At 44.1% G+C, this 10,313-nt stretch overlaps 1 protein-coding gene across 3 annotated transcripts in view; it reads right to left on the bottom strand.

Moving 5' to 3' along the window:
• Positions 1-509: 509 nt before the first annotated feature.
• SLC2A12 (solute carrier family 2 member 12) overlaps positions 510-10,313 on the bottom strand; it is a 30,305-nt gene continuing 20,501 nt past the window's right edge. The window contains exons 3-5 of one of the 3 annotated variants that reach the window (XM_074820715.1): positions 5,055-5,177; positions 2,660-2,792; positions 510-806 (exon numbers count right to left, since the gene is read on the bottom strand). In XM_074820715.1, the coding sequence (XP_074676816.1) occupies positions 710-806; positions 2,660-2,792; positions 5,055-5,177 (353 nt within the window). In that variant the 3' untranslated portion in view covers positions 510-709. The remainder of the gene's footprint in view (positions 807-2,659; positions 2,793-5,054; positions 5,178-10,313) is intronic. The other 2 variants (XM_074820716.1, XM_074820717.1) reach the window with 2 other exon arrangements.

Raw genomic sequence — 10,313 nt, 5'->3', positions numbered from 1 at the left:
TTTGACTCTGTTTCCTGAGGAGCATTTCACTGCATCCTGGCCCTCTCAGGAAACTGTATGTAAAGTTCCTCTTATAAGCTGAGCATGCTCTGTGTTATAAATAATTAAGTTCTGATAAACAAGATCCTTTCACAAGTCTTGTTAAGCTGAAGCCTAAATTAATTTGTACAGAGTTCATACCCAGTTGTTCTGCAGTAACATCACCCTTTATACTCCATAGTTGTCCATTTTTGCTCTATAGTGTTGTCTTCCCTAATGTACTGACAAAGAGTTGTTAACCCTTTTCAGCCCCTTTTTTGCTAGGCTAAACAGGTCTGTCTTTGGTGGACACCTCTCGTGAGACTTTTCCTTTGCACCAAAGTCATTCTTTGCACCTCTTCCAGGCCGAACTCTTGTTGAATATGGATAACTAGAATTGTGCACAATATTCCAATTTCCCTCCTGTATGTAAGAGGTGAGTAACCCCAGGGGAGGGGAAGGATGGTGGTTTGAAACAGACAGTGCCTAGATTTCCAGTAAATTATAAACTACAACAATCTTTAATGTTGGCTGTGAACTGCCACTGAAAGAAGCTCTACTAAGAAATTAAAGAGATAATATCTTGTGGATAATAAAGATACCATGTGTCCCATCAGCGTGTGAGCATCGCTGAATGTTTTTTTTCTTTTTAATCAGTCTTTTCGTGAAGGCTGCTTTGATTGCCCCGGGTCTAGTAGAGCTGCTCTTTCCCTCTCTTGGCAAGTTCCACCGGCACCAGTTTCTCTCTGCGCTGGGTCACCCAGCACAAGGGAGTCTTCGCGTATTTCCTGGAGAAGCAAAAAAAAAAAAAAACCAAACCACAAAGGTTTTGCCATCGAAGACAGCCGGCACACCGCCCTCCCGGCTACACGCGCTGCCACTAAGAGCCCGGCTGCCCGGCAGGACAGCTGCGGGGGCCGAGCGCACCCCGGTAACAACCCCAACGCCCCGGGGATGCTCCGCCGGTCCGCGGCGCTCCCGCGACGGCCCGCGCGGGGGCGGCCCCGCCGCACGCTCCGCCCGGGGCTCCCCCCGGGGCGGCCATCCCCGGTTCCCTCCCCCTCCGCCTCCCGCGGGGATTTATGTCTTTCTTTAAAGAGGAGGGAGGGGAGGGCAGCGCAAACTGGACCAGAAACGCCAATTTCTCATCCCGCGAAGCAGTGACCGCCGCGAGGGAGAGCCCGGGGGCTCCGGCAGCACAATTAGCTCCGGGCTTTCTGCAGTGGGATAATTGCTCTTAATTAGCCCATAAGCAACCTCCTTCAAACCCGGCTGAGTTGCAGCATACCCTTTAGAAAAAATATTCTCTGGTAATCCTAAAAACCCAAATACAGGATGACCCCTCATGGCACTAGGCTGTTCACACGTTAACTACTTCCATTGTCAAAAAGGATGTGTCTTATTTTCAGTTGGAATATTTCTACCTGTGCCTTCAAGCCTCTTTCTCTGGGCATCATTTGTCTTGCCGGCAGGCAGTGGGGAGAGAGGGAAGGAGTCTGCCTTGCCCCGCCAAGCCCAGGTGTGCGGATGAACTGGTGGGTGCTGCCTCGCCTGTAGCAGTGTGCCACCAGCTGTGGTGAGGCCTGACTCTCCCCCCAAGCAATCAACCCTGCAAAAACATTGTCTGCTACATTGTTTCCCCTATAATTTCTTTAACCTGTTATTCACTATGCTGATAACTTCTGAGATGAGTCCAAAAAAGCAAACAGCTGCTGTAGAGCAGCTCTTTGAACAGATCAGGAGAGTGCTGCATTTACAAAAAAAAAAAAAAAAAAAAAAAAAAAGGCTGCTTAGTTTTTTCTATAATTTTCTATAGCCAAAAACAACTGAAAAGAATGGGGGCAGTAGCAAATGGATAGTCATTTATGGTCAGTGACACCTGCCTTTGGAGATTGTAAGTAAACAGCATGCGTATCAGCAGACTGTTTAATTCTGTTCTCCAAACTGATGTGCTACTTTTGTTGAACATATGCAATTCCAAGGCCCACTCTCCTTCTGAAGGATGCGAAAAGACAGGTAGAGTCAAAAGACACAAAACCAGTCAGAATGGGTCATATTAAAGGAGCAGGCACATGGCATTCATGTCACCAACACTCTCCCTTTCATTGCTCCTGTACCTTTTTTATGTGGTGAGGTGGGAACACAAAGCTTACACTGGAAGAACCTTTTTTTGGGTATGAGCTCATAGAGTCTACAGAGCCACAGGACTCAGTATATGCACCAAAAAATGCCCGTCTAGAAGAGCTATCAAAACTCACATGAAGCCTTGAAGTATTTGAGATAGAGCCTCTCCCCTTCCCTTTTTCTGCATGCAAGCCAAGTCAAACAGCTCTAAGTGTGAGAACATAGTTGACCTGCTCTCAGGGAGTGCCAGTCAGAAAAAGTCCTGGGGAGCCAGGCCTGGCTGCAGGCGTTCTTCACAGGAGTGTTGGAAACCACCATTCCTTTAGGACCAGTCCTTCAGCACCAACAAAATGTTTGCTTGGCCACCAAGATCAATATGTACAAGCTCAAGCCTTGAGAGAATCTGATTTTTCCAGGAAAAAAACAACGCGGTTTCCTTTTTTTTAGCATGTGGCACTGAAAGGCTTTGTCCCTCTGCCACCTGTGGGATGTGATCACACCCTTGCTTGGTACTTACTGTTTAGCTAATTCCATGGATATTTGCTCCAAAGAGCATCCTTTTGTCTCTGGTATAAACACAATAACAAAAGCCAGGGATGCTAGGCTCATTACTGTGTAAATGAAGCACACCGACGACAAGCCAATGAGCTCTACAAAGGAAAAAAACATGTATTTTTAAATTTTCAAATACTATTTTTTTTTTTCTGTGGCTGTATTTTTCTAGTATACAGCCCCTAATGCACAGGAGAAGTTAGAAGGAAGCTAGGCTGTTATTGTTGGCTCATATTTTTGTGCCTGGGCACAATTTGAAGAAGAAGAGAGGTTTTGCTTTTTCTAATACTCCTTATGAATGAAAACTGATGAGACCATATTGACCCATTTAGCATGAACCTACTGATTTATTTTGCTTGCGGTCACTCTGGATGAAAACAGTAGTAGCCATTATTACCGGTTTGTGCAAAGGCACCAGAGGTCGCAAGTGCCTTGAATTTCCACCCGTGTCTAGTTTTATTGCACATTCTTTCACGGAGCAAAACCAAACATTTTTCACACTGTTGCAGTTGTCTCCAGCAGATCCATCCCATCTGTCAGTTCCTAGCACTTCCACTGCAACTCATGGGTCCTGCACCAGAAAGGATCCAAGAGTGAACTCCTAATGGGGCCAGCCAAGAATCACAGAATCATAGAATGGTTTGGGTTGGAAGGCACCTTAAAGATCATCTAGTTCCACACCCCCTGCCATGGGCAGGGACACCTTCCACTGGACCAGTTTGCTCAAAGCCCCATCCAACCTGACCTTGAACACTTCCAGGGAGGGGACAGCTTCTCTGGCCAACCTATCGCAGTGTCTCACCACCCTCACAGGAAAGAATTTCTTCCTTACATCTAATCTGAATCTACCCTCTTTCAGTTTAAAGCTGTTACCTCTTGTCCTATCACTACATGCTTGTAACAAGTCCCTCTCCGGCTTTCTTGGAGGCCCCCTTCAGGTACTGGAAGGCCACTATAAGGTCTCCCCGGAGCTTTCTCTTCTCCAGGGTGAACAACCCCAACTCTCTCAGCCTGTCTTCATGGTAGAGGTGCTCTAGCTCCCTGATCATCCTCGTGGCCCTACTCTGGACTCGCCCCAATGCTAGTGGTTTTCTGAGCCTACAGTCCAGGGGCAGGTAGGTCCTCAGGCTGAAGCATGCACTCTGCAGCCTCTGGAAAGCAAAGCATGTACAAACCCCACAGGCTGCTGCAACCTCCTTAGCCTTTTTCCATGCTAAAACTAAGCCAGACAGTTGAGACACTTCTCAGTTGTGTCGTGAACTAAAAATTGCAGCTGAAGCTGCTAATCCAGCTGGTATCTTCTTCTTTAGACACCTAAGTGTAGGTATTGCTGTCCACCATGACTTCCACATGCATTCATCTGAAGACAGAATTTCCAATTCTGCCTTTCTGCCATAGACTAGGAACACACATTTGCTTGTAGTTACACTTTCATAAATCCAGATTAGACCCAGCTAAGCCAATAGAGTTACTGTGACTTTACATTCATGGACGCTGAGACCACAATAATGGCTAGGTGTGCATTAACAAATAATGTTGCACGATAGGAGGGGACCTTGAGTTGAAACAGTTGATGCTGAGGACCTGAGGTCTGCACTATCTGTTTTTGGGGACATTTCCTTAGAAACAGGTCTAGTCCGGTCCAAGGACTAAGCAAATGTTGGCAGCTGGAATTCACTGTGCATATATTTTGATTTTCAGCACATATTCTCCTCAGAATGAGACTGGAAACTAAAATTTGCAAAACTTCTTATGAAATAAAATTAGAAAAAAAGTATTTGCCAATCAATTAATTTCAACATCAGCATTTAACCTTTTCCATTGTTTATTATCACATTATAAGTTACTATATGGTAGTCTACTTTCTCACATTAAAACTTGAAACATTTTTACCGTACAAAGACACCTCTTTCTAAAGGAAATTTTCTTGAAGCCAAGATATTCCTGTTAAAAGGAATTATTTCAATGGGATTGTCTTTAAAATGTTTGATCAGAAAAGCTGAGGTCTGATCTAGAGCAGAACTTCCATTGACTTCAGAAGATGCAGGACTAAATCCTAAATATTATGTATTTTCAAGTTACTAAGGCAATGGCTTTTTTAAGAGCTAGGCTTCACAGCCTATAAAATTGATGTGCAAGGTGCTCTGATAGCCAGCAACATGAGGCTGTCATTACTAGCACAAACTTAGAAAGATAGAGTGGAAATGGTGAAGTTACACTAACAAACAGCATCTAAATGGAGATCTAAATTTGGCTCCTGGGGCATCACAGCTGCAATTTTAGCCATGTTGTTTGTATGGGGGAGATTTGTTTTGCCCAGTAGGAGAATATCAGCTTGGGAGGACACAGAGAAATCTTACCAGTTACAGTCAAAAATGTCAAGGAGATGAGGAGATTTATACCCCAGTTCATGCTAGATGTCAAAGCCATGGCCCGTCCTCTGATCCCACCAGGGAAAATTTCACTCAGGACCAGCCAGGACACTGAAATAGAAGGAAAAAAAAAATGTTGTCTTCAAAAGGATGGCTTTCCATGCTGTAAATTTAGATAGTCCATGAATTCAGGTGAGGCCACCTGAAAGATTAAGGTGATTTTTAGAGACGTTGTTAGGTTTGTGTGGGCCAAAGCCCCAGAGGACTGCCCATGCTCTACAAGGAGCATGGACAGCAGTCAGCATCACCCTGGGTCATCATCCCTGCCTGGCACCTGAGAGAGGGACGGGTGGCCCCAGTGGCACCAGGGCAGTGCCAGCGCACACAGAACCAACCGGGGAAGTGAGCTCTGACTGCACGTCTGTGTATGAAAGGGAGCTCTGACTAAATAACTCTCAAGTGACATAGCACTAATGGAAGTGGGGCAGCAAACCAAAGTAATCTTCAGCCTCGGAGCAGCACTGTGTGTTTATGCCACCTTATAAATCAACATGCCACACTGAAGCGGGTTTGCTATTCCAGCTCTCCACTCCATATAAATCATATTGCTGAGGTATAAATGAAGAGAGAGGGCCTGGTTTTTGCCTCCCTCATATGACACCACACCACAGGTGATCTAAATGCTGGTGTTGCTAGCCCACAAAAACAAATTCATACACAAAGACCTGGCTGTGTAACCACCTTGATAGCAAGAGAAAAAAAGAAAAAAAGGAAAAAAAAAGACACCACATTTCTGTACCATTCCTGGTTATTAGAAAGCAAAAAAAAAAAAAACAACAAAAAAAAGCCCTCTTTTTGTTCATGAGCAAGATGTATGAGCAAGAGGTTGCTGCATGGAGAGGTTATGGGTTAGCAGATGACCAGCACGAGAGCAGAGAGGAACATGTGGGTGAATTGTGTTTTCAGACCCTTGGACGTGGCCATTATAAATTACTCCTCTGTGATATTGTTTCTGCAAAATGACAGATGCGAGTATCCTCAGGACACTTGCAGTGGGCAGCCTTAAAGTTGCATTTTAAAAATAGGCTCCTGTAAATGTGAATGTGTGTCATGCTGCAATATCCCTTCGGATACTTGTAGGATTCCTGTGTGACAGTGCTGGCAAAGGTAGAAAAGAAAAAAGTGCTGTGGAAGGAGAACATAAAGGACCAACTGAAAGGGGAAAGAAAAACCCCGAGCCTTGAGTCCACAGAGCAGATTTGAGCACACTCTAGATTTCTTTGTACCACAGATTTGAATTCAATAATGTTCCCTGGAGCTGGCCCAGCTATTTTTTCTAAGGAAAAATATAAAGTGCTCCAGTTCCACAGTGGGAGTGACCTGGCAGAGTGGTGATTTGATTCCAGAGAATCAAGACCACACTGCGTAATGGCCTAACAAATGGCCTAACACTGTTACGCATAGTCAAGTGGCACACAGTCATAACACAGCCACCGCGCCTAACAGCAGCTGTAGAGAGGCTTTTTTTCTTTTTTTTCTGGCTTGGATCACAGCAAAGTTTAATACACTTGCTGCTGACAAGACAAACGTGGCTGCACAAATGATTATAAACTAAGACTGGCAAAGGGGATATTCATAGCCACGTTAGACAGGATTAAAATAAAGTTTGAAAGAGTTCAAACCCACTTTCTGCTGGGCATAAACCAGCATCCAGGAATAAACTTTTTCTGTGGGTACTTTGGTCTGTGTTTGCTTCTTCTAGAATCTTCTTTTGTTCAAGCAACTTTCAGTGGCTGCTCAGAGAGGCACCGAGCAAGGACGATCGAGTCCCGTGTGCTGACATGGCAGCCCTGCCAGGCTGGGTGAGCCCTGAGCTGGGTGAGCCCTGAGCTAGATGACCCTCAGCAGTGTTACAGGCACTGGGGGACAGCTCATGCCACAGCTGAAGTGTGTGACACTGCAGCAGCTCCAATACCATGTATTTTTCCAGGCTAACTACAATTTGCCTGGAGGTTTGAAACATTGTTTTCCTGTTAAGAAACCAAAATACTTGAGGATCTGCATCGGTCATGATAGTGGTTTGCTGCTCTTATTTCAACCAGTTATTTAGTTCAGACAGATCCCGCCAACGCACCAGATATGTTCATGTCTGCTAATGGTAGCTACTTCCTCTGGCATAGCCCTGACCTCTCTTTAGCTAGTGAGGAGTGGATAGGCTTATTCCCTGCGGACAAAGAACAGTTGTAGAAATCTGACACTTACTACAGTCTGTTTATTCCTTTCCCCAAGCTGAGGCAGCGATAACAATCGATTCTTTGCTTTTAGCACTTCTCTGGGATTGTTTTTACTATTTGTACCTTTGCCAAAAAGCAGCAGCCACTGTAGGTACGGTGGGGATGGAGCTGGCTCCTGGGAAGCCAGTAACTAGGTTGAGGCTCCCATTCATAATGACTGCTGCTACCTTGTGCACTGTGTGCACGCAGCGCTGCAGAAATTTAACCTGCACACTCCCAAAGTCACTCCAAAGTCACCTATGAGCTCTGCCTTCACCGGCCTAAGCAGTGCCATTTTGTTTCAAAAAGAGAACAATATTAGAATAAGCCTGTTTTCTATAAAGAAATTAAAAGGACAATCAGGGTGTTTCAGTGGTGTTATGGAGAATGTTTAAATTACCTGATTAGAGGCTTAAAGTATGCATACAATCAAATAAAATAGAAAAGAAATAGCTCAGCACAGATAAAAAACTGAATGAAGAAAGCTGTTAGAAATAGAAATATGCCTTCCATAAACATGTACCCTGCGTCCAAACAAAGAAAACACAGTATAATTGCTGAAAAGTTACTTGCAATACAATCATCAGGCAGCCAAGTATTTTCAGAGTCTGCTGGCTGAGAGAACAAGAGGCCAGGGATGGAGGAAGTGACACATGCCAGCACTGAATAAAATGTTCCATGGGGATGCAGGAAGGGGTCACCCAGATAGACTTCTGTACCGAGCTGCTGGCTGGAGCTAGGATAAAGCTAAGTAAGCTGGAAGAAGGAAAGGAGGGTATGTACAGTGTTTTGAGGCAGAGTTGTGCAGTTTTTGCCGAGGAAAGCCATGTCTCTCTGAAAGAGTTAAGGAAACCCATGTCTCTTTGAAAGAGTTAAGGAACAGGGGGATTGAAACAAATGAGCCACTGTGCTTTTCAGTTTCAGAGAGCTTTGGTGAACTGTCATGGTATAGAAGAGAGGGTATTCATATACATCAATAACTATTTGTAATAGGAAACAAAGGACAAGGCCAGTTTTCACAGTGGAAGATTACTAGATCTGCTCAGTATATTTCCAGATCTCTCAGAAAAGGGAGGTGAATGCCTGTGCAAAACTTACTGATCGTACAAAATTATTTGGGATGATAAAAATGCAGAAGGATCATAAATCACAACAGGATCTCAAAGTATTAAGTAATTTGAAAAAATGACCCATAAAATTCCTTATCAACACATGCAAAGTAACACATAAGGAGAAAACCAGCCACCAGTACCCACACCAGCATGCCAGCACTGCTTGGGGCAGAAGTGCTGGAGACTCCCTGGGCAGTTCAGGGACAAGCATCAACTCCCGCGAGGCAGAGGTCGTGGATGCAAACAGAGGCTTGGCAATTATTAGGGAGGAAACACTGAATCTACCACTGACATGCCTGTTGAGACTCTGTATTTGTCACGTTGCATGCAGATTTGGTCAACTCAGAACTAGATGAGCCACAAAGAAAGGTGTGCAATGGGTTTTGCAAAGAGCAATTAAACAGACAAGGATTCTTCAGTTTAGACAAGGTACAGCAGAGGGAAACAGGGATGAAGTGGAGATGAACAAAGGAGAGGTTTTCCTTACATTTTTAAAGACACAAACCAAGAGAATCCAAGTGAAGTTACCAGGGACAGATGTTAGGCGAGGCAGGAGGATGTGCTTTTTCAGACAATGTATTTCAGCTACTGAACTCACTTTCACAAGATGCTTCAGATGTGAAAAAATGTTAGTGAGTTAAAATGATTAAATGCTGGGTGTTAAAACATTATTTCTCTGAATATGTGGAAAAAGATTCATCAAGAACTGTTGTTCACAGTAGTACAAATAAATCCCCAACATTTTTCTTGAAGTTCTACAGATAGGCAGAAGGACATGCTGTGCATGCTGCATGGGCCTTTTCTTATGTATTTTCCCTCAGCATCTGTTACTGGCTATTGTTGGAGTCAGGGTAACAGATTGATTGAGTGGCCCTTTTATTTGAGGCAACCTGGCCAACTTAATGAGCTTTATATTTGGGCCATAAACAAAGAGTTGTGTCAAACCCTCATGTGATTTCTTCCTTACTTCCTCACTTTATAGCTATGCGGTAAATAAAAAAATAATTTAAAAAAAGTAACAGACACCAGAGAAGCAGAGAAATCTGAGAATATCTGAGAAATACTGTGAGCTTGAGGGTATTCAACATTCAAGTGAGGTACATGAATTAAAAATGTCCTTGTTTTGACCTTATTCCTGCCAGGAGGCAGAAGCAAATTGGAAGCTGCTCAGCAGCTCTCATTAATGAAATATTAGATTCCCTTGGTATTCATTTGCTGCTTAGCATTTTTTTCTTTTCTATACCTGTATTGCGTGAGATCAAGTTCTTTATGGTGTGATTTAGAAAGCAGCTGTTGCAATACTTGAAAGAATTCAAGTTTCTGAAGTATAAATTCTGGAAAAAGATTAAGTGGACTTACAGCTTAGGAGGGAAGTAGGCAGAAGTATGTAAGACTTTGAAAGGGAGGACTGAGTTGTTAGCAACACGAGGTCCAAGGGAAGATAAAGAAGGGATTATCCCACCAGTAATGCAGGCCGACCATCTAAGAACATGTAACAAATTATCAACATCGGGTAAGGATGCAAGCAGGCCACTGCAAAACTGCCATGAGAGGAAGGAAGTCAAAGGACCTGACTAATGACTGGCTTTGTCAAGACCAGATTCTTTTCCTGGCTTATGAAACCCCACAGGTTTTTCATTTACCTGATTTCTGGCTCTGCAGGTTATTAACACGAATAGCCAGATGGCCAACTACTTCTCACAAAAGTCCAGCTTCAGTACTGGTTTGCCTTAATTTCAAAGGGCATGTTGCAGGGGATGGCACAAACCTTCACGGTGTGCATGGTGATGAGGTGTGTACCAGTGAGGGCGCACAGCACTGGGGCAGAGCTGGGATTTGGCGAGGGGGGTACCTGCTGCTGT

This window comes from Strix aluco, chromosome 3 (assembly GCF_031877795.1).
Source record: "Strix aluco isolate bStrAlu1 chromosome 3, bStrAlu1.hap1, whole genome shotgun sequence".
Lineage (NCBI taxonomy): Eukaryota > Metazoa > Chordata > Aves > Strigiformes > Strigidae > Strix > Strix aluco.
This window is presented reverse-complemented; position numbering and strand designations above follow the sequence as displayed.